Source organism: Numenius arquata, chromosome 8 (assembly GCF_964106895.1).
Source record: "Numenius arquata chromosome 8, bNumArq3.hap1.1, whole genome shotgun sequence".
Classification (NCBI taxonomy): Eukaryota; Metazoa; Chordata; class Aves; order Charadriiformes; family Scolopacidae; genus Numenius; species Numenius arquata.
Window position 1 is genome coordinate 7,536,687 of NC_133583.1, and position 24,484 is coordinate 7,561,170.

Here is a 24,484-nt window from a genome sequence, read left to right on the forward strand (position 1 = left end):
CCAAGATTCTTGTGATTTGGTAGACTAGTTTGCAAAGCATTAAATTGTAACACCATTTCTTCTGAAGCAAAAGGATGCCTTCAGGTCTGTTGAATAATAAAGAGGGTATATACTTTTATGTCACTGATACTTGATCTCTGCTTTATTAACAAAGGTCATATTTCCATTTTTGGTTTCCAGCCACAACACAAAAACAACATCTTGGCTAGATCCACGGTGCCTGAACAAACAGCAGAAGCCTCTAGAAGAATGTGAGGATGATGGTAAGAGACTGCAAATAGTGAAATAATAATGTCTTTGATCCATTTCTAGGTGCGTTTCTTCTTTTCCTTTTCCCCTTTCCAATAACTTGTGTTCAGAAATATTTAAAAACAAAAAAGAAGTTTATTAGTAAGTGCATAGAGACAATGTCCATTATGTTGTTGTAAAATCGCTGTCTGCGTCTGTAAGATAGCCATTGAGATGGCAGATCATTTAATAAAAATCAAGGGTTAGAAGTAAGAGGCATCTGGTTTTGCAAAGGCATTTGAATAGTCACTGATACTGAACAAGACTCCAAGTTTTCTAACATGTGTGCTCCTTGGATCGCTGTGTAGGAGGAAAGCGACTGAGTCTCTGCGTGCTCCATTGTGTTACGCTTCAACCAGCTGCTTTACATGAATTGAAAGAGTTATGTTATTATTTCCTTGTTTGAGCAGAAATAACTCAATTGTCACTTAGTGCTAGGATTGCTGAAAACAAATTCCATTTGGAAGTGTAGATTTTTGCCACTGAAAATTTACACTGATGTAATTTTGTATTCCTTGAGATGTTGGAAATGCAAGCCACTGTCCAATATAGAGCAGTCAAATGCAGGATTGTTAAAGGAGGTTCTGTCCCTGCATCCTTTTAGAGATACTGGAAGAAAAAGGGAATCATGATGAAAATAACTTAATGCTTGAGAAAAGCTGTGTGGAAATTTTTGTCTACTGACCAGGAAAGGTGATGGGATTCTAATGCATAGTTTTAGCTAGCACAATGCTATCGTGGTAGATGTATCTTAAAAATGAAAGGGTTTACTTTGTCAGTGTTGATTCTATCCTTGTAAAATTAGTTTTTGTAATATGATTAACTTCCTACTGGTGTGAGTCAGCTCAATAAGAATTATGATTTTATTTCAGAAAAGAATCAACTCAATCCCTTTTTACTGGTAGGTTCAAACCCGGCCTCCAGAACTGCTGTTACTATTTTTGCACAAGCAGTTTTTCAGCCTCTGCTTCCTTTCACGTGTGAGATTTTGCAGGATGTGAGAATTTGCCTGTGCAGCCTTTGCTGCCATGATGGAGCGGGTCCCCAACTTCCTAGTGCACAGTGCAGCGTACCCCCAAAGCACAAGGATGTCCCCAGGAAAAAACTGAGCACACCAGGCTGATGCCTGCTTCACATCCTTAGCAACTGGCGTTGTCTGTAAGGAGCGAGCGGAGGGAGCTGGATTAATGAAGGCCTTGCTCTGCACCTAAAAATGGATATGTCAGTGTGTAATCAGAATTGGAACAAAATTAAATAATAGCGTATGCAGGCAAAGCTCCCTCCTCCTTGAAGTTCAGCATTGCTGGCAATTTGAAGAGGAGATTGCTAAATCTTTGGCATAAGCTTTCCTCTTTCAGAGGGTAGTTTTCCCTGAAGCACAACTTCTTTCCTGGCTTTCTCTACCAGCAAGACTCCCATGATGTCGATAGCCCTGGTGATGCCAACCAGCAGCCAGTGGTGCTGTCTCTCAGTGTGCTCTGAGCCCGGGCAAGGAGCAGCCGGTAGCATAAGCCAACGGCAGGTGGCTGAGCTCCTCTGTTAAACAGTTTTCAGCCTCCTCGCAGAAGGGAAGGTCTTTCAAACTTCTTGTCTGCGTAGCAATTATAAAACAAGCATTGGGATAATTTATTTAATTGGGATTAGAAACGTACAGCTGGGTAATTTTTTGTATTTAATTAAGTTGATAGTTTTGCAGAGTAGTGGCATTTTTGTGTATCAGGTCCTTAAAATTAGCAAATTTCATCTTCCCCCACACCCCTTCACTTCATTCACTAAGTTTCTCATTAATGAATATTTTTAACATTCAGTAGTTAAACCAGTTGCTTCATAAGTGTAGCAGTGCACTGCACTGTTTTGCTTGGCTGCTCTGATCTTGCTTTGCCCATAAGAATAATTATATTTCAGGAAGCAACGTGAGCACAAAGAAGAGAGGAGGTTATTTTACTGCATTATAGAAGCTGGACATTTTTGTCAAGGGTCATGTTGGGAATATTTCCACTGGAGGCAGTGGGATTCCTCCTCTGTTTTCTTTGGGGGCTGTGTGTGTTTTCAGGCTTGATCCCATCCTGTTTGTGGTTTTTATCAGTGTTAGGTGTCGCTTCAGATTTGTTTGGGTGCAGTTGCCTTGTGTTTTTTCTTCGTCAGGATACATGTCCCTAACAAGTTTTTGGTCCTTTCCAGTTGTTTAGGCTATCAAAGGAAATTGCAATTCATGTTTCACACTAATCGTCCTAAACAACTGTTTTGGTAGAATAAATAGCAAACAGGTCATGGAAGTGTTTTTTCAGGTGTCCAAATTTTCAAAAGCAATGCTGTGATACTACATCTTCTGTTTGCTTCTATCATTCATTTATGTGGCTTATACTTTTACTGTATTAGGTCCAAGATTGTTTTTACCATCTTTGTTCTGGTTTTGTCATCATCCTTCATTTTCAGACTGCATTATTATTATTTATAGGCTAAGCAATACTTTAATCATCTGTGTCACTGTTAACTTATGAATATGGAGCAGATAATGATAAATGGAGCAACAGTGAATATTGATGGCTTTGTGTGTGTTTGAAAAATTATGTGATCTTTGTCCCAGGTGCCCCGATAAAACTGGTGCATTCCTCTGTGTGTCTCACCAGTGCATCTGGACTTCGGTGTGGGCCTGTGCCTCCAGTTAAAGGAGGTGCTTTGCTTCACATCTGTCTTAAATCATTTGAGTAGTTAGAGTGAAGTCAATTGGACCTTGTATGCACATAAATTTAGGTACTTTCTTGGAAACCTTGCTACATTAGTTTTTATTTAGATGAAAGGTTTTCCTCTCGGATTTCTTCATTAGTATTCAGGTCTGGCCTCTAATAGATCCCCGTGTCTACAGGACGGATTGAGAAGGTCGGACCGTTCAGATCTGGCGGAGAAGCTTCACTACAGTGAGCACAACACAAATGTATTATTTTGCCATATCAAACTGTGTCATGGAAGTAGGCAATTGATACAGATATTTTAAGAATGCAAGAACCAGTTCTTTCATTATCTACATCAGATCCATCAATATTCTGAGCACTAAAGTGTGATAAATGGAAAGCTTGGGCTTGGTAGAAAATTAGTGCCGGTTCTGCTGTTTGCTCTAGGGAATTTCTTGCTTGGTGCTGGTATCTGAAATTTTCTTTTAATTTTTTCTGTCTCATTTACTGCTCTTCCCTTGGAGAAGAAGGGGTACACACGGAGGAACTGGACAGTGAACTAGGTAAATCATCCATCTCTCGTTTTGATGTTTGACTTCAACTGCACTGTTTTAAGCCTTTAATTACTTACTTTCTCCTTTGTATCATTTTGCATCTTTCTGTTTTTTTATTTCAACAAGCCTAATTTATCAGCAAAACTTCCCTAGCACACAAAGCATTAATCTTCCCTTAGCTTCAGATCTACAGTGTTTTTCTTATCGATAGAGAGTTTGACAAAAGCTGGAGGGCCTTGATTTTGCAAAGTTTGTTCGAAGTTGCTTCCTCCCGGACCATGCAGAAATCAGGGGATTTTCCATTGGCATCACTGGCTCCAGGAAAAAGCTTATAATGCCAAAGTTGAAATCAAGTAGCTAATGATGCTTTTTCATTGGGGCCGAGTACACTTCCCAGACAAGAGAAGCAAAGTGTGATTTAGAAAGTTTAAGTATTACATACAATGCTTCTACTGAGCTTGTGAATGAAACAGCTGAAAATTTTGCTTCAGTAGGTGATTTCATAAACAGATGATTTTCGATGATGTGGTACACTTTTATTTGCTGCATCTTTTTGTGAAGAATGCTGTCTTGATATCTAATCTCAGCGGTGCTCATTCTGTTTATACTGATGGTGGAGGTAGTTGTTATTTCTGTTCAGCCATGCTCTAGTGCACTTGGAAAGCTTAAAGGCATAAGAGGTTGCATAGGATTTTATTTCCACTAGGTCTATTATTGCTTTTAAAGAGGACTGTATTTACAGTTTATAGTTCTGCGTACTGGAGGGTTGTATTACCAGAGAATTAACCTCTGGTTTCTGTAATGACTTGCAAGTAAGTGGATTCTGCTTCCCGCTCCTGTGTGATTGATACGGCATCAGCAGCCAGCAGTTACTGTGTGGACTTCTAACACTACTCCAAAACTGCTCCTCTGGATAATATGCCTGGAATAATGTTGGAGGCCTAACTTCTCCTACTGCAAGAATTTGAAAGAAATGACAATTTAAAGAAGAATGCTGTCACCTTAGTGGTACATTAGCATTATGCACAGCTCACACAAATAATCAGCAGCAGACCAAGAAACGTTGCAAGTAGGTGGATGCATACCAACAACCTGCAGAGATTTCTCATGAAGGTCTTCACAAAGGGTGACTTAAAATAAGAGAGAGGTTAAAACATTCAGAGCAAATTCAGAGGCAATAATGAAATGGAAATGTTCCTTTCTTTCAGTCTGATATCAGGATCTAGTGCAAGAGAAGAGGAGCTTAAAAAATAAATGTAGAGAAACTCATTAATTGATAAGTCTGACCCCAGTTCTGTAGGCACTTACATACACAAGCGTTTTGCTGGAACATCATGAGATATTACCTTTTTTTAATGCAGATAAGCTGTGCTGAGCTCACAGCCCATTGATGCACTGTTGAGATTTGCAAATGTTGCAGTGTAAAGACAGACATTTTCCAATGGCTCAGTTGGTCACAGCGATGTTAGGGGAGGGGGCATGAAAACATATGGCCTGTTCACTAACCATTGTCGTGATTAGTACACTGGCTGTTGCCAGGTTTTTAGCTCCTTAACTCGTCAGCAGTTTCTTTTCTAAATAAAAGAAAATTAAAACTTGAAGCATTTGCTCAACTTCTTGTTTTCCAAAGAGGTGGATTGACTATGGAGTAATAGAACACCTCTCTTTTAACAGCAGGTTATATGAAGGACACAAAAATTTAATCTTTGGAGTAGAATTTGACATACACTTGGGCAAATCCTCTTGGCCTCACAGGATGCAGTAAGAGCTGAGTATACTGAAGTCATCTCCAGCTGCTTTATGGTGATGCATGGGCACGACTGAAATAACTGGTGGTTGGAGAAGTTCTGTTTACCCCTCTGTAGGGTGGGATGCTAACTAAGAACATGTCAATAGGAATCCATGTATTTACCCCAGGCTTAAAAGTGTAAAATTGGATATTTGTCCATTGAATTTACCTGCTGACAAATGCTCTGAGACTGCAGAGAGCTGGATAGATGTACCAAAATAAAAACCATATGGCTCAGTCAGGCTCCTAATGATGCAAAATGTTTTTGGAAATCTTATATTTGTGATAAAATCTGATGCTCTGGGTCATCTTCAGTTTGGCAGGAGAGGTAGAGAAGGGAGATGAATAATTTAAAGCCAGTAATAAGGAAGACTGTGCAACATGGCTATGGAGAATATTGCCTTTTGCTTTAGGGACATTTCAGAGGCTTTCAGAAGTCTGAAATCGCATCTACATAATCAACAAGTAATGCATTGAAAGCTGCAGTTTTGTGTATTGTTACTTTCGAAAACATAGAAATGTGTTCCTTAAATGGAATGCTGCAGAGATAGAAAACTGGAGAGCTTTTGGCACAATACCTTTTTTGAGGTTAGGAAAGTGCTGGTTTTCTGACCTGTGAAAATTTTTTAAAAGAAAAGGAAAATTTCAATTTAATACCAAAACCTTTTGTGAACAGAAGAAAAGAAAAAAAAAGATTTAAACTTTAAAAATGAAAAACATTTAATAGTCCAAAATAGAAAAGATATTTAGCAAGAAAAATTGTGGAAACTCATTTTAAGCATTTGTTCGTTATTTCTCCCTTCCCTCATTCACCTTTTGTTTTTCTTCCACCCCCAGCTTGGTCTCTTTCCCATTCTACTTTCACCGTAGAGCAAAGAATTAAATGGCTGCCACAACTTGTGATCTTCCTGATTACATGCTAGGTCTTAATTTAATTGCACTGAAACTCTTTAAGCCAGTCCTGCAGTGTTTTCACCATAAGGGACTCCCTTGCAAACCTGAGAGTTCCCTTTGCGAAAAGACTTTCAAGATTGGCCTTTAGCTTTCTACCTTTTTCTCACAACACTTGCATGATTTAAAGGAATATCTGTTTCTGAAGGGTTCATTTCAGATCAATTTGCTGATAAAATTGTGGAGTATTTTCATGCCCAAAAGTTAGCACTGGCTTGCATTTAATTGCTTATGTCTCAAGGAATCCAAAGATGTTAAACCCAATAAGGAGAAAATAATGATAAGCATGGAAACCCTACCTTGTATCTGCAAATAAGGGACATGTGGAGCAAAACCCATGAAAACTGATTTCATCTGATCTCCAGCCTATTCTGAACGCAAACATAAACTTTGAGTAATTAGTCCATGTGTGTTTGTATAGATTCTGTACATCTCCAGTCTGGAGATATTTCTATCCTTATGGCAACATAGTTGAAGTCTGTAAATGCAGAACTAGTTAGTTACACTTATTCTAATTAATGGGCCATTGTTGATTGTATTGGCTCAGCAATTGATGCCATTAATGAAAATAAGTCTTTGCATTTGATAATAGACAAACATAGGTTATTTGCTATTGATCTTGTCAATTTAGTAATAAATTTTGAGGTATTATTTTGCATTGAGTATTTGAACTTGTGTTTTCTGACAATTTTTTTTTAATTATTATTATTGTTATTTAAATGAATGTACAGACTCTGTTGGGACCACACTGGCACAGTCCATAGCGTGGTGCAACCTTCTTTTGAGTTGATTCACAGTATTACACAAACACACCACTCTGTTTCGTTAATAGGTTGATTATTTCAGTACCCACAGGCAACGGGAACGTTGTGTTTAAATGAGTGGGACAAGGATCAGGCCCTTAAGTAATACATACAGCTTTAATAACCCTCAGTTGGATGCTGAAGTAATTTTATTACATTCACTAATTATAGTTAAAGTACTATGTGCAGTCTAGAAAATCAACAGGAACAAAAGTGGATAAATTTCCAAATGTTAATTTCATCTTTCAGAACAGTTTTTTGTTAATTATGCTAATTAAAAAAGGAAATCTCTGTTATATGTGATTATGGCAATATGTGTTTTTACATTAAGTACTATGCAGTGAAATACATCTGTGTGTGCCAGCCCCACTTGGGTGGATTCCATGTGCCGGGCATTTACGTTAAACTCACTTTGTCCTGTTTGAAGATGTGCTTTTGCGTTGGGCTCAGGGCTGAGCAACGTGATGTAAATCCCAAAGAAAGGAGTCCCTGTGAGTGTGCTACAGCTCCTTGCCATAACCTCACCCATCTTTGTATGCTGGTGTTAAAACGCCTCTGGCCTTTTGCCTGCATCAACTTCCACTGCAGTGCTCCATCCAGGACCACTCATGATGGTGAAACGAGGAAGGTACTTGAGGCGTTCCCATAAAGGGAGTTTATTGATCATTTGTTCCTCTAATGCAAAAAGCAAATCTAAAATTGACTGGAATGGGCATCTTCCCACTGATCTGCTAGCCCAGCACAGGTGGGGCAGGCTATGATGTTGGTGCAGCGCTATGCCAGCCTTTAAAAGGATACTGTGATCATTCTGAAAAGTGTTCAAAGCAAAGTCTGAGGTGCTCATGAGTTTTGCACGCTGAGCAGGAGCACTTGCCTGTCAGGAAAAAACTGCACTGGAGGCTTCAGTAATGCTTTTTCTATTTCCAGAGTTGCCTGCTGGCTGGGAGAAAATTGAGGATCCCGTATATGGTGTCTACTATGTAGAGTAAGTGCTGCTCTCGGGTTCTGGTGTGGCTGTGGGGCGGAGGAAGGCTTTCCTCTGCAGCGGTCTGTGTGCTTTGTTGGTAGCATCTCATACCGAGGAGGAGGAGGAGACCCTGGTCCCTGGGGCATGCCACAGGGCCTGGGAGAGGGAACCCTGCCTCACCATTCCCCATCCTTTGGTGGTCTCTGGCAGCAGCACCCTCGGGTGGGCACAGGGAAGACAGGATCACCCCAGGTAAGCTCCAGGGTGAGCTCAGGGGAGACAGGAGCACCCCCAGGTCAGGGCATGCAGGAGCCCCAGCACCTCAACAAAATACTTTTATCCAGAGAACTTTAACAAGTACACAGTTAACTGAGCTCCGTCCCCTTCGTATAGTGCTATGATCAAAACACGGGCATGCAAAGCAAACCACCAATTCGGTTATGAGTCAGAAGACACTCAAAAGGAGGAATGGACAAGCCTGTGTGACCAAAGAGCCACGACAGAGGTTCTTGCATCAGGCTGTGCTGTTGTGAACAGAATTACAGGTTTACCGGGATTCTCTCCAGAATTAGAACAGCTTCTTCTTTATCTAGATGTCAGATCGCTCCCTTGGGAAACCAGAGATCCGAGTTTTGTTTCATCACTGACCCCATAAAATGAATTTTTAATTATGTGTATACTCCTGTCTAGTAGGATGGCTTATGATAGCCCTCAGAATAGACATGGAATACAGCTTCTGTCTGCTTTGGCTCATTTCTGACCCTGCCATCTGTGCCTAGGGAAACAAGGTTAGCAAACTGTGTAATTAAGGCTTGACATTTATTTACCAAAGACATCAAGAATATTTTTCGGCTATTAAATGCCATGCCAAGAGGTTTTTCCAGCATTTTTTCCTGTCACTTTATATATCCATGCCTGTTAGTTTTGTGGCACTCCTTAGTGATGAAATTAAATAGAAAAGCAACAGGAGTGAGATGCGAGTTTATTTTACTTACTATCTATAAGCTGGCAAGATGGTTATAATTTGAGAATTCATCTCGAACCCCTCCAATTCAGGCACTCTGTTATTGCACAATAGTTTTTATTGAGAAACAACTGTATCATGAAAAAGTTTATATATTTTTGAAGTAGTTATATTTTTGTTTTAACTTTCTGAAGATCTCATGAAATTGGAAATCTTTTACAGAACTTAGAAACTTGTTTGTATTTGATTAGTTAAATATTTTTCCAGTGATTTAATATTGACCTTTAGCAGAAAAATTGTGAACATAACTATCTAGAGTGCTTGTATTGTAAATACTTGAAAAATAGGTTGGTTGTTGTTTCAGGGTTTGGGATGTTGGGGTTTGGTTTGTGGGTTTTTTTTTATAAAGACACATTGGACAAAAGACAATAAAATATCAAGTTTTTAATGGTAGACTTTGCTTTGGACAGAAAGATAGGCTTTAAGCGAATACAGTTTTCTAAGGTCTGCCTGCTCCTCTGCTGTAGCCAGATCGCTGTTGAGAAACTGCTCTTCAATGGTTGATGAGCAGCTCATCTTGGCTGTAGCCATCAGCTGCAGAGTCCCCAGACCTGTGGCCACTGCCCTGGCATCTGTGGCTGGTGTTCGTTGTTTGGTTTCATAAAATGGTTAATGGAGTGCATTGCTTGTCTGCCATGTTTGGGGCTGGGCTGTTTTTTTTTCCTTTTCCTGAGATTGGTAAGAAACATTAGCTCTAAACATCTCGTACAGGTCAAAAGCTGCCTAATGGCCCTCCAAGGAGGACAGCCGAAGTTTCACCAAATGCTGGTTTCCACTGGGAGTATTTTCTGGGGGCTAATTCTGAGTGTATTTTGATCTATTTGGAGCCCAGCTTTTCAGCTCATAGCCTGCACCCCCGCAGATATTTTTAAGACACCCTGTTAATAGCGTGCATTGATCAGATAGCTGACAGATGTTACCAATTGTTGGGTTTTGGTTTGTTTTGTTTTTTTTAACTTCAGTGACCCAGGGAGTGACTGCACCTCTGGGAATCTTATTAAAGCAGGGATGACTTAGGCCTGTCTTTTAAAATGCAATCAGACAGAGCACTTTTTCCTACTTTAATCTCATTTTTCACAGATAGATCAGTACTTTATGTATTTGAAGGAATTAGCCATTCCTACTCAGGACATTATATCGATATTGGAATTAGTTTGTTTTCCTAAGTATGCTTTTTGGCACAACTAGGTGAGCCTTGCTCCACATACATTGCTGTTGGGTTTGTTTGGTCTTTTACTCCTTTCCTCAGAGGAGTTTCATGCCTGGCCATCATTCCTGCTTGTCACAAAGGGTTTCCTAATTTATTGTTCTCTTTCATCTCCAGCCACATCAACCGGAAGACACAATATGAAAACCCAGTTCTTGAAGCGAAGAGGAAGAAACAGCTTGAGCAACAGCAACAGCCACCAGAAGGTTGGCACCACCGAGGGTGTGATGGTTGGGGTTTTCGTGAAGGAAGGTGCCCTCTCTCGCCACGGCAGCACTGTGCCAATGTGTTTGTCCTTCCTTCTGTGGCCTTAGCGTTTAAAGGCACAATGACATGCACAGGAAAGGTTGCATATGCCCTTCACATAAGATGCAGTAAAGGAGAAAATCTAATCCGTATAACCACTTAAACATAGTAGCTTTCACCCTTGTTAAAGGGAAGAAATATTTTATGTCCTTTATTTCTGGAAAGTTTCTAGGCTTCCCAGAAACAATTAAAACACACTTTTTAATCTGCTCCATCAAGTTACTCACTGTAGCTGGTGTTGTTCCAGTCTGCACTGGAATGCGTAGGCTATTGAGGGGGATGAGGAGTGGGCATTTACATGTACACTGGAGAAACCCCTCTTCATTGAGAGACTTCTTAACCCAAGACCTTTAGATGTTTTCAGGCTCTAACATCTGAATTAATTTTATTATTTTAAAACATGGTTTGTTTTTTTTCCTTTTTTTCTTTCTTTTTTTTTTTTTTTTTTTTAACTCTTTACATGCAGCCCAACTGCAGTGAGGGGCCTGTGGTTTTGGTTTGTTTTGGTACCTTTGTATCTTTCACACCAAGTTATTTCACAACAGTTATTATCCAAGAGGAAGATAATCTAGGCTTCAACACTTGTCCTGTAGCCTCATTTCCCGCAACATCAGCTCTTCTACTTAGATGCCATGGGGAATAGATTCCATCTAAATGTCAAGACCACATAGATGCAAATCAAGTCTCAAAGTCTGAGTGTGAGGTAGGGTGTCCCAGCAGATGGATCAGTTGACCCTGGACATAGGGAGTCCTCCAGAACTGGTTTTTGGACATCCCATTCATTATATTCTCTCTCTCCTTGACTCTTTCCTCTCTTGCCATGCTTCTCACGTCTCCTCTGCTTGAACCCCGCACTCCCAGCGCATGTACATGCAGGACCTCATAGTGCTGTTGTGAAAAGAGTAACATTTACCTCTCTGCCCTCTCTAGAATGGACAGAGGAGTGTCCATCTCTCCCACCACCCGCTGCTCCAAACCATGTTTCAAACAACCAAGAGGCAGTTCGGGAGGCACCAGTGCAAGGTAACAACCTTGTTAAACCAGTTGTAGAAGTGCAACAAGGGTTTTTGTTCCTGAGAATGAAATTCCCTTAGCCACCAGCAAAGGGAGTATCTCCATGACTAGTGCCACACACCAGGACACATGCCTGCATATCTAATTCCTGTAGATTTTGAGACTAGTTGTTTTGAGAGACCACATTTCTTGCCAAATGCAAGAGGCGAAAGAGATCGCCTGCATCAAAACAAGGATTGTGGCTATTCTCTGTAGTGTTCCAAGTCTTTAAAAAGGCATGGTGGAAACATGAGTTACAACATCGATGGGATTTAGCAGTAGCTGCAGTGGATGCAAGTGCAAGTAGGAGGAGACCCTTTTCTATAGAGCTCAATGGATATACAAGGATTAGGCTTTTACAGCTTCTAAGCTCTACGGAGTTTAGAATATGGCTCTTACAATAAGATCTAGTGCAGAGATTTTTTTCGGTTCTCATAGTTCCGCATGCCTTCCCAAAAAGCAACACAAAGTCTCACCATATTGCACTGTGATTAAGACATGTTTGAGAGCCAAAGCCAATATCACCCCATGCCTGCCTTCATGGGCAAGTAGAGTTTCAAGTTGAAATAGTTTAAGAGCCCTGGAAACTGGTCAGCTTGTCTGGGAGCTGTGATTTGCGTAGGTTGTCGGCACTCTTTGGCAAGACCTTGGTTTTGGAGAGCTTGGGTGCCTTGGTTGCATTTGTGACATCTGAGCAGCCAGATTCTGGTATTTCCAGGGATGAGTCTGGCTTGCAACTTTATGGAATTTCCTTTTGTATGCTTTGAATCCAAATGAAAATTTGGAGGGGGGACAGGAGCTGGCGGGAACACCAGAAGAAGGAGATCCTCTGCCATTTGGAGAGCTTTGCAGAGCTACCAGGCCTCTGTGCTGAGTCTGACTTTCTGTAGTAACAGAGGACAAAGAGGCACAAGTGCCTTGGCCACATGTTAGGGGCAAATTTACATCATGTTTCTGAAAAATCTGAGTTGAAGCTTCTCTGGGAAGCTCTGGATGAGGATGCAATGATAATAGGTCCAAATAATGAGGACCTACTTTGAAGTAGTACATGTGTAGAAGTACTTTGGGCTATTACAGCCTTATTTATTAGTGTCAATGGTCTGTGTATAGCCAACTGCTCACGGATCAGTTGCTTCTCTTAAATAACTAACCAGACAGGACATGAATTGTTCCTGAATTTGCAGCATGAGCTGAAACATTGCCAGATCAGGTTGCCAGCAAGGGCAAAGAGTTCCACCTGTACTTGTTGCAGTACAAGTGCTCTCTCGTTACAAGTGGTTGTAAGTGGGCTTCACCTTGGGCTACATCTAAATTCCATAGCAAGCGAATGGCATTGCCCCAGTCTGCAGGAACCAGAGGCCGGGGAAGGTGAGAGAGGAGGAATCTGCTGGAGCACGTCATCCTGACACAGCTGGGAGCAGCTTGGGGGAGGCTGGCCCCAGGAGCTGGGAAGTACTCCCATGCTCCATGGGTCAGCCATGATCTCCGAAGGTGAGCCTGGCAAGGAGCTGCTGTCCTGGGCTGCCTTTCCTGCCACAGAGAGCCAGGGAGTGCTCTCTGCTGCAGGTGACAGCAGATCAGCCCTTCCAAAACAGAAACGTGAAGTTTAACAGTATCCGAAGCCCCCAGCACATTCCTGAGGTGTGTTAGAGAGTACATTAGAGGAATCTGCACTTGCAACAAGGAAAAACGTGGGAGGTCTGGGGATGGTACCTTGACCACCAGGCAGCTGGGGTTAGGCATCTCATCACAATGTCCCAAAACAGCTGGTCTTCCTTGGGGAGATATCTATGGATGCCACCTCTACCTTTTACACTGTCAGGCTGAAGCAAGAGCTGCCCGAGCGTCCACGCATGGCAACGCAAAGGACCTGTCACGCAGAGGATGATCTTCCCAGCCTCTCTCAGCTCTCCACCCGCTCCCGACTGCCAGCCACAAAATTTTGCAGTAACGTTGCAGGAGATCATTAGTCTGAGCACCACTCTTGAGTGACAGACATGTCCTAGTACCCACTGATGACTCCTCTCTTTCATTCCTTTCTCTTCCTTTCTCAGTGCTGCTCCCTCTTCTCCCACTCCCCATCTGCAGCAGCTATTTCTAGCCTCCCTGTCCCCCTGCCCTATGCCCAGGGGTTTCCATCTCTCCCGCTGATGGCACTGCTGGTGGGGACGTGCCCACAAGGACCACTCCTTGTGCCCCTGGCACTGCTCTCCCAGCTGGGGTTTTGTAGATACACGCAGCTGAAATGTGGTCGCCTTCCAAATGCTGTGGTGCTGCTGTCCTGTTACTACAGGGCTAGTTCACCCTCTATTTGTAGGCAGATGCCATCAAGCTGTGCTTGTTCTGCTTGGCTTTTGAACCAGAAATCAGCATGGGACCAAGCCCCGCTGCCCACTGCCTCTCAGGCGTGTTTGTCACCGGAGATGTTGGGTTGCACTTTGATAGTCAGGGCTTTTTTGCAGCTTGGGGTCTGAGCAGAGCCTCTGCCCACAGTGTGCAGGATTGCCATGTTCCTGTGCTACCCTTCAAAGGCAGAAGATTCCAAGTCCTCACACTGCCCCCTCATGAATAATCTTCAAATATACTTGGTTGTTTTTTTTTTCCCCAGTCAAAGGCTTACAAGTCTCAAATCCTCTCAGCCTCCCTCAAGGTCTCCTTTCTAAACAGAGGCCCACGGCAATGCTGCCGAAGTTTTTGAAAGTGTGCCAGCTCTCCTGGCTGCAACACACGCTGCTGATCCTGGAGCTGTCACCAGAGGGCTTAGTGGCACGGTCTTTTCCCCTCTAAGCATTAAAAACAATTAAAAGTGCAAAGGTGTTTAGCGTTGGCACTGTGAAGTACAGGAGCCGTGATTCCTTTTCCGAGCCTGTGCAACATGCTTTGCAAGGATGCGCTTTTGCTTTGGAGTACCTTGTTCCCTCTTAACCGTGCTCCCGGAGAGCGTTAACAGCCCTCCAGCGCAGCCGCTCCGGTCCCAGGCTGCTCTTTGATCCATCCTTCACAAGGGCAGTGTTTCATCCACAACAGGCAAGGAGCAGAAAGGAGAGAGAAAAGACTTCAAACAGGGTCTGAAGAACATCAGCGCCCTCCTCTTTTTCACCAGAGGAGGTCACAGGGTGGTAGCGATGGTGGGGCTGGCAGGGGGGTTATGCTAAAGGATTACGTAGTGTTTTGCCAGAGCTCAGAAGTTGCTTTTTGCTTGGTGGGTTGGGAGAAGGCCAAGTGATGAAAAGCATAGTGATACTCCTTTCCGCAGAAACACTGGCTGCAGACTCCTTCTGTAGGAGGCGTTTGTGCTGTCCCGTCCTTCCTGGGATGGATACAAGCACCCCAGGACAGAGATGAGACACATACATCTAAGCCGGCATTGCCAGCTTTAATATATTCCCTTCCTTAAACCAGCATGTTTTCCCCTTTGTAGCCTTGAGGCTTTGGTGTGCACAACCACAGCTAACAAAGCACCAGGTGCTAGGGGTTTTGCTCACTCTTTTTACTGCATGAGTGGATCCGAGGAGACGGGTGGAGTGCGATGAGGTGAGAGGACGCTGGAGTGAAGTTCAGTCCCGTCCCAGCGCACCGCTGTGTTTGTCCGTGTACTTGTTAGGGCGGGGAGGGGCAGAGGAAAAACAGATCAAAGGCTCTTGCCTGCCTGTTTATAGATTCTCCAAACTTCCTACGCAGGAAAACCTTTTTTTACACGAAACCCTTCTGAGTTGAAAGGGAAGTTCATCCACACCAAGCTAAGGAAAAGCAGCAGGGGTTTCGGCTTCACCGTCGTCGGAGGGGATGAGCCAGATGAATTTCTCCAAATCAAAAGTTTGGTGCTTGATGGCCCCGCAGCGCTGGATGGCAAAATGGAAACAGGTACTGATGCTTTAAATCAAAATCACCACCACCACTTTGGTTTATATTTTTACAGCTTTTTTTATATGCAATTCATAAAGGACTATAGTCCTCATCCCCTTTTTGGGGAAAGGCATTCAGCTTTCCCGTCAGCAAGTAGGGAAGTGAGACACATTAAGGAATATGTTCAAAATATTATAGCAGGGCACTTAACAGGCTGGAATTTCACCTCAGGCGTCAAAATATTTAGCTGGGGCTCTGCCAGTTCCTCCCCACATTGACCTGGAGTGGAGTTGAGTGGAGCCAGCAGTTTTGGGGTCCCACAGGCTGCGGGTTACTGCTCCCTGCTGTGGCAGTGGCTGTGATGTTTTAGGACTGCATCATGGTCTGTCGGTGCATCTGCTGTGCCACTCGCCTCATCTCCCAGGCTACCCCCAGGGAATGGGCAGAGGACTGGGCTAGTTTGCTTTTCCCTGTGTGGAGGCACTAAAGGCCAATTTCTTTTGCCGGAGATCAGGACCAGCATGATGAAATCCCATTAGGAATCACCTTTGGTCACAACTCCTCACTTGCAGGTGGAACATCACAATACTAAGCATTCCTGTGTTGCATCCCCAGTGTTAAAAAATGAATCATAACTTAATCAATACATAGATTTCAGCCGAAGCATGTCTGAGACATGACACGTGCCACCGTTTTTGAGCAGTTGGTATTTGAGAGCCTTCTGTTATAGCTCTCATGTGCTCTCAGTTTTGTTTCTATCATATGTCAGTGTAGCACAGTGTATAACACTGAGAGCTGGGCTTCGAAATAACTGTTAAATGGGCCATATACCATCACTTGAATTTATTATTTTTTTGCATGAGTCAATTCCATTTTCACTTTCAAAAACGTTTATGTACATAAAGGCTTTATGCAGTGAATCCATTGTATACAGATAGTTCTTGCTTGCCCAAGTGAACACCGCTCCTTTCCTTAAATGCTACTATTTACCTGTAAGTGGTACCTGTGGATGCTGCAGATCATCTAGCAGCCTCTAGTCCTCACCTTCCCGGGGTGCACAAAACATATGTGTTTGGTGTATCTGTCTGTGTCCTCTGCAGGGGACGTCATAGTCAGCGTGAACGATACCTGTGTGCTGGGGCACACTCACGCGCAAGTTGTGAAAATCTTCCAGTCCATCCCCATCGGTGCCAGCGTGGACCTGGAACTGTGCCGAGGCTACCCCCTGCCCTTCGATCCCGATGATCCCAACACGAGCCTGGTTACGTCCGTGGCAATTTTGGACAAAGAGCCAATCATTGTGAACGGGCAGGAAAATTACGACTCCCCGGCAAGCCACAGTAGTAAAACAGGGAAAGTAAATGGCACAAAGGAAGCAAGACCCAGCAGCCCGGCTGAGGTCTCCTCCAACGGACCCCATGGTTACCCCAATGACACGGTCTCTTTGGCGTCTTCGATAGCAACACAACCTGAACTCATAACTGTGCATATAGTGAAAGGGCCTATGGGCTTTGGGTTTACTATAGCAGACAGTCCCGGTGGGGGCGGCCAAAGAGTGAAACAAATCGTGGACAGCCCGCGGTGCCGCGGCCTGAAGGAGGGAGATCTTATAGTTGAAGTCAACAAGAAGAATGTGCAGAGCCTCACTCACAACCAGGTGGTGGATATGCTGATAGAATGTCCTAAGGGAAGCGAAGTCACGTTGCTGGTGCAGCGAGGAGGTAAGTCTTCAAAACTGCTTTAAAACATTTCCTCTTGAAATTTTAAAAAACCACGTCGTGAAAGACCTGCCCTCCAAAGCTTCTGTGTAGAAATGGTTTCTGTCTTGAGGTGTAGGAACGTCCCCAAGTTGGCAGTTGTCAGGTCACATAGATGGTTACAATTATTTATTGTTTGCTCCTGCACTGGGGGGAATGTGCATGTAGTTCCCATGTCACCTGCACTACACTCCTCTTCTAGGACTGCACAGAAGGGTGACATGATTAAACCTTTACTTACATAACCAACCCTGATCTCATGCTCGTAAAACTTAATTTTAAATAGAACGTGGACGTTTCTTGAGCTGTTTTGGGAGATGGAAGAGGCTGGTAATACCTTCTGAAATTTGCAGTGTTCAAAATCAGATATCCAATGACTTTTCACTGTGGAAGGGTTACACCTGGGATACATTTGGGAGTGGAGGAGAGAATTTAAACTTCTCCTAGTTGTAAGCAGTTGAAATACTACTTCTGGACATGTTCATTTGCTGCGCGATGGGGAGCTGAGCTCATTTTTGCTTGCATTGCTGAGAGGCCACCAGCAGGTACAAAAGCCACCCTCCAGTCAGTATGTCTGCAGCCCACATGGATGGTAGGTAACCTGTCTGTGGGGTCAGTCCATCCACAGGAACTCCTTCCCTGCCCAGAGTAAGTGTAAAGTAATCTGAGGTAGCGCACCCCACCTCACCTAACACGCTTTTAGTCTGTGGATTAGAGTTACTAAAAGAGTTCGTGTCAAGCTCACAGGGAAAGTCCATGTCGGCTGTTGAGTGCAAAGTCAAGAGCAGAGGGGTCAGCTCTCCCTCTCTCTGCTCCAGCAGTGGGAATCTGAGAGGTTCTCCCTTTCTTTCCCATGCAGTGGTTTTTATGGACAGCACGTACTGGTGCCCAGCACCTCACCGGGACGAGCCTGCTGCAGGGAGGGTTAAGCTGACAAATAGGTGCTGAACACAGCCCCCAGCCAGCCCTGGGAGGAGTGGTTGATATGAAAGTACTTTTCTGATGCCTTTTCTAAAGTGTTTGGATTGTAGTAAGTTAGCAACAAAAGCCAGTCCGTTTTAACGGGGGGCAAGCTGCTTTCTGAATCTGCAACCCTAGTTTGCTGTTTTTAAAGACCTATTTCAAGGAATTGAGGACATTGATTCTGCAATTAATAGCAATTCTGAAGAAAGCACTGCCTTTCTTCTTCTCCTTCCTTTCCAAGTGCTTACTGTGTTTTTGTATTTTGATAGTAAATTAAAAAGTAGAGAACAGAATATATTAAGAATTCTCCAGTTTTCAAAGTGTGAGTTCCTTAAAGACTTTCAGTACTAGAGAGGTTTAAAAAAATGCTCTGTGTTCTCATGATTAATATATGTACTATGGAGAAAATATGGTTGGAAGAAAAATAGCAGCTATTATTAATCCTCCTGGAGAGCGCATAGATATCTGGTAACACCATACATTAATTTTTTGAATTGTGGCTGACATTTAATAATCCTCCTTATGCCTTGAAGGCATAATGAAAAGATTTGATGAGGAAATAAAAGAATAGTTTTAATGATATTGTAAATAGTTCCCTGGAAACCTTGCTGAATCTCTCTCTTCTTTTATTTAATCGAGATACTAACCGCATGTTGAGCATTTGCTATCACATTCCCAGATAGATACCTTATCAATCTACTTGAACTGCTGCCCTCCCTCCTCAAGGTACTGACATCTCCATCTGAGCAGAGAGCACTTGCGGTTCCAAATTTCGCGCTCTTGTGGTAGGGGACTCAGAAACTGTGGTGGCCCTGGATCTACAGTTAATCGTTGAAACGTATTTTTCTTCACATCCAGAAAAAAGCTGGGCCGAAAGGCACTCGGGTTGTGGCACAGAAGCCAAGCAGAATAGGGACAGCAATAGCAGCCCCAGAATCAAACCCAGTCAGGTTTGTTTAAAGCTTGGGAGATGGAGCTTGCTAAAACGCACCCAGCGCTCTGTGCTGCTGCACGTGGGTCCTTTCTCCTGTGACTTTACCTTGTGTTACCCCTGCCAAGTCTTTTATCAGAAGTACCATCCCCAGACAAGGTGCCGGTATTTATTTTGGTGCGATTACAGAAATATATTCAGCTCCGGTGTCGGATAAGCTCTTGAAGAAGTTCTTCTTTAGCTTCACTGTCAGTTGTCCTTTCCTCCTCCTCCCTCTGGTGTCCAGTGAGGAAAATGCTCAGATACGGTCGGGCATCCTCGCATTAGCCTAACATTTGCATTCAGTCAGGCTTTGCATCAAGCATCCCCGCAACGCTAAGGCTGGTGTTCAGAGCTGTCGAAAGGATTTGTCAGAAGTGATTACTAATCAGGCAGAAAAATATCAGAAAGAGATGTGTAATATACGGGAAAAGCTCTGCCTGCTCCAAGCTACTGGTGCGCTCCCAACAATGAGGTTTAATTGTTAAAATGCAAACCCACGGCCGCTGAGAGCAGCCTGTAAAATATTTACCGTAAAGTGTATTTGGCTGAAGCGCCGGCTTGTGGGAGCGGGCGAGTCCTGCCGTTGCCTTTGAGTGAGGACCAGAAAGGTGATTTCAGGAAGGATGAAGCTGAAATGTCCCCTCTGTTTGCTCGGCTGCTCACGTGTCATCTGAAAATCATTTGAAGGACTCATACAAGATTGGGGCAGGGGGACAGATATGTTAAGAGAGGGACAATGTCAGGTCACTGAGATTTTGCTTTCCAGAGGCCCCATAGAAAACTCATCCATGTTCTGATTTAATTTTTTATTTTCCCCTTCCTCCTCCCCTCTCTAGGCATTAATTATATTATTGCTGTTGTTTTCCTACTTCACCTGCACATATAGTGCTGGATAAAACTCACTGACCGTATCTCCTGGTTTGGACTTCAGCACTTGAGGGGGTCAGAAAGGATGAACTCCGTGCGGAGGCAGGGTGCAGAGGAGCTCATTGGACTGTACGTGAGACCAGATCGGAAAAAGCTGCTTTTGCTTAGCAAAGTGAATGGACAGAGAGGACAAAATTATCGTCTCTAATTATTAGGTAGGAAAGACAGGAGATACTTAAACCAAAGAGAGATCTTGGCTGAAGAACAACTGGGTGTTGCTCGGCTGTGAGTAATTTAAACTGTAAATAAGAAGAAAGTGCCTACCCATTAGAGCCTGTAAGTCAGGCTGGAGGAGGTGTAAAGCCTTTGCTGCCTGAAGGTGAAGTCAGCACGTTTGGAGGGGATACGAGATGGTGCCTGCAACAGCAGAGGAGACACTTGGTAACCCATCAGGGACCATTCAGGGGCTGGGTACCTGAAAGTGAACCAGCACTACTGGTTACAAAATGCAGAATTAAGCATATGGTTTTGTCCCTGCACTGCACAATGTGATTACACATTTCAGCTATTTTAAAGAATTATTGTTAATAAGGCCACAAAAGGCATGCTTTTATTTTGAATATTTGTAGCTGAAAAGGTTCTTTTAATCTAGTACCTACAAAGTACATAAAGTACTTGCCTCAAAAAAGAAAGCGAAGAAGGTAATGTAATATTTGCCACTTGAAATCCATTTGTCGTTGAAGTCTTGTCTATGCACAGTAATCGACTGAAATAAGCAATTCTCAAATACCTCTCCATTCTGCACAGATCCTGTTAATAATAAAAGCAACATTTTGTCAGAATAATTTCCCTGCTTCCCAAGTGGCTTTTATTCCAGGGAGCTGTGTCTGTGCTGGGACAGGTGGGGAGCTGTTTCAGAACAAGTTATTCTGCAAAACTATTTTGGGGGTCACTAAGACCTAGCATTGGGTTCAATTAGAATAATTGTGTGTCATATTGACGTATTTTGTGATTTACCTCAGATTAGAGAGAATTATTTTTCTCCTTTTTTCCTCTGTTTTTTTAAGGTCAGTCTTCCGTTCAGGTCATTCAAAAATACTGTGATGGGTTTGTGTTCAGTTACAAGAATTAAGCTGAGCAGTTTTCATGCAGGTTTGAATGGATATTTCCCCTTCAAAGCTTTCACAGTTAGTGCTCACCCGCATCTTTATTCGCTGGAAGGTCGAAAATAGCATAAACCTTGAGCCTGATCTACGTAATCCCCTCGAAGATGTGTTCCCACTCGGCTCCACATCAAAGTAAAAGCATGCAGGTGAAATGTCACTCACATGTCATGTGCAAATCAGTGGAGTTTCTGATAGCTTTCCCTAGTGCCAAATTCACATTAAACTGGGGAATGGAAATCAGTCTTTTGAGAAATATATGATATATATGCTGGAGTTTCAAAACTAAATGTGTTTTGTGGGAAGAAGAACCTATGCAACATCTGTCGAAGTGCCCCTCAGTGGGCACCTAAGTGCTTACCCCTGTGGAAAAGCAAAGTCCATGGTAAATTCCCTGTTCATTGTTCAACTGAATGGAAGGTGTTTGTGGGGAGATGCCTGTGCAAATTGTCCTGCTCATTTGATCCTTGACTCAGGGGTCTTAAGAAGGTCCTTAAGAAGATACCTATAACTACAACAAAGATTTGCAGCAATGGAACGAAATTACAGAGCTCCAAAGCAATAAACCTATTAAGTCTCCTTAGCTAGATGGACCTTCCCCCTTACTGTTCCAGTGATGCTCTTGGTGTGTGAGGGTAATTAACCTCCACCTCTTCCCACAGAGGGAGTTAACTCCTCCTCCTTGTGCTGGAAATGCATGCTAGAGTCAACTGCTCTGGACTTGAAGGCTCATTCTGTAGCCTTAAATGGAAGGCCTTTTTTTTTTTTTCCTGTTTATTTTGTGTCCATGCCATTGAACCATCACATAGTAATAAAAAAGACGTGTGTGTTTTTCTTTACGCTGCTTGCTGCAGCTTCAGTCTCCCCCCAGCCAGGGTAGAGAGAGTTACAGGATCCTTTAGACACAGCGGGAAAACTTTATAAACAATATATCGTAACAACTTATAATTGCAGGCACATTATACCAGTATGATTGAGAGCAGATTTCCCTTTAAGGTCTAGAGTGTCAAAATACAGTGCTCAGGCATAAATGAGCAGTGGCATTGAGCATTAAATACCTGAGCTGAGTGAAATCTATTACTGCTGCTAGTTTTAGAGGAGGTCTCCTCACTACTCCATCCTTTCTGCCCCACCACAGACACCTATCAGTCTGAATCTTAGAAGCTAAAATACCGTCTTTGTGCTTGTTTATCGAGATCCTCTCCCTGGACGGAAATGAAATTTTTCCTTCCTGTCCTTACCAGAAGTGTTGGTAATGGATCATTTAGTGGCAAGAGCCCAACAAAAAAAAAAAGAAGCAGTATCTCAGAGTGCTGGAATTAGAGCTTCTTTTCAGCTGCTATCCCTAATGATGTAAAACCATGGTAATTAGAGCTGCAATCAGCTATTCAGTGCAGACTTGAACTCTTTTGAACAAGCCACTCACTTCTGTTTGCCCTTTAGGCTTGCAGTGAAGAGCGAGTTGAAAGTCATGCCGCTTAAGCGTCTGGTTGCCAGAAAACTTCGAACTTTCTTAGCCGCTGCTGAATTAGAGAAAAAGTGAGTCCAAACTGCATTTAGGACAAAAATCACAACCTGGGAATCATCTGACCGTTACCACAGAGCCTGTTTGCCTGTGCCAAAGCTTCTGGAAAGGGAAGAAAAGTTCACCATTTCCAGCAGCGTTCTCAGTTCCTAGTATAGAGGGAGCAGAGCATTATACTGGGGTCTTTGTCCTGTGCTTGGATCCGTAGAAACTCCTGTGGAAATCCGTCTTGCTGAGCGCAGAGTCGCTGGTACAGATCATCTTGCATGCCACCTTTATGGTTGGGTTTCTTACTCTGCTCCCCAGCCCACCACATTGTGGCCGCTCCTTCCCTGACCTCGAAGCAGGAGCAGATCTAATTCCTCTCTGCAATGTTGTGTGCTCAACTCACCTCTACATTTTTTGAAAATCAAATTTCAAGTCACCTCTTGCCTTTGGTCAATGACCACCAGCTATGAAAGCTCCCAGCTGCTTAGGTGTCTTCCATCAAACCTGCTTGTTGAATCTCAGCAATGTGTCACTCAGTATAAGTTATTTTGAGCTGTACACTGAAAAATACCTGATATTGTAGTGCAAATAAAACCATCCGGAATAACAGATGAGGGGATATTTTTGGTAGCTCACAGGCACCCCTCATTAGTCAATACATTTTATTTGAAAAATCAGAATCATAGTATGCTTAAAGAAATATACGTCCGTGTGTGATGCCAAGATTTATTTTTCAAGTTCATTACTTTGTATTCCAGGGTTATTACTTTGTAATTCCAGAGTTATGGATTTCCTCATTAAATGGGGAATCTCATTGGGCATTTAAAAACCTGTTTTCAATTGTTTCATCTTGCCTGGGAATAAGGGAATCACACCAGTAAAGTTTCTAAGTTGGTCTACAAACTGCATTAAAAATGAAATTAATGTTTTTTAAATGTTTTACAAAGTTGCCTTTCAGTTTTCTGAAAGTAGGCGTTCCTAGTAAAAATACATTGCTGAAACAATCAATACCATTTTAACACAAGCTGCCTCATTTCCATGAGTTATGTTGCAGGGAAGGAGCAGATCTGGGGGAACCTTCGTTTGGGAGTAGTTGCACCTTTTTTTCCAAAGCACCAAGTCACTCTTCGGTATTCTCTTTGCTCTGTTAAGCGGAATTATATTCTAACAATGCCAAAAAAGCTGATGAGACTTTAAAGCAAGTTTGATGTCACATTTACTATTCTCTTACAGCTTATTCTGATTAGGGACTAGTGTATCAAGAAGCAGACAGAAAAATCAGTTGAAGTCAGGAAAAGATGAAATAAAGGAAATCTTACACATTTTTATATTTTTAATAAGCAGCCTGAAGTTCATACCCCTTATTAGAATTGCTTATGTGCATGTGTTTCAATCCCCCGTGCAAGTTAATTTTCCTCTAAACAGCTCCGGAGTCTTAGATACGCCTTTTTGGGGCAAGGCTGTGTATTGTTATGCAGCACCATACACTGATCACTGGTAATTGGTTTTGTAAAGCAAGCTAGCAGGAACTTGTTTTCTCTTTGTGATAAAAATAAGCCAAACTTAACATTTAAAATCAGGTTGTCTTATAAATAATGTAGTATTTTGGGATTACGCAGTGTTTTTCTCCTTCAAAGTGCTTTACAGGTGTTAATCTTAGTGACGTTAGCCATTTGCTTTTGATGGTCTGAATTTGCAAGGCTTGGAATAACTGTGCTTCCCAAAAACATGAAGGGGGAGATTCTGGTGCTGCTGAAGTCCATGGCAAGGCTCCCATTAGACTCCAGG

General features: G+C 42.8%; 1 protein-coding gene across 1 annotated transcript in view; it reads left to right on the forward strand.

Moving 5' to 3' along the window:
• MAGI1 (membrane associated guanylate kinase, WW and PDZ domain containing 1) overlaps positions 1-24,484 on the forward strand; it is a 358,453-nt gene that overhangs the window by 287,620 nt on the left and 46,349 nt on the right. The window contains exons 6-12 of the mRNA XM_074152607.1: positions 181-263; positions 3,488-3,523; positions 7,985-8,042; positions 10,373-10,461; positions 11,492-11,584; positions 15,296-15,478; positions 16,561-17,181. Coding sequence (XP_074008708.1) covers positions 181-263; positions 3,488-3,523; positions 7,985-8,042; positions 10,373-10,461; positions 11,492-11,584; positions 15,296-15,478; positions 16,561-17,181 — 1,163 coding nt within the window. The remainder of the gene's footprint in view (positions 1-180; positions 264-3,487; positions 3,524-7,984; positions 8,043-10,372; positions 10,462-11,491; positions 11,585-15,295; positions 15,479-16,560; positions 17,182-24,484) is intronic.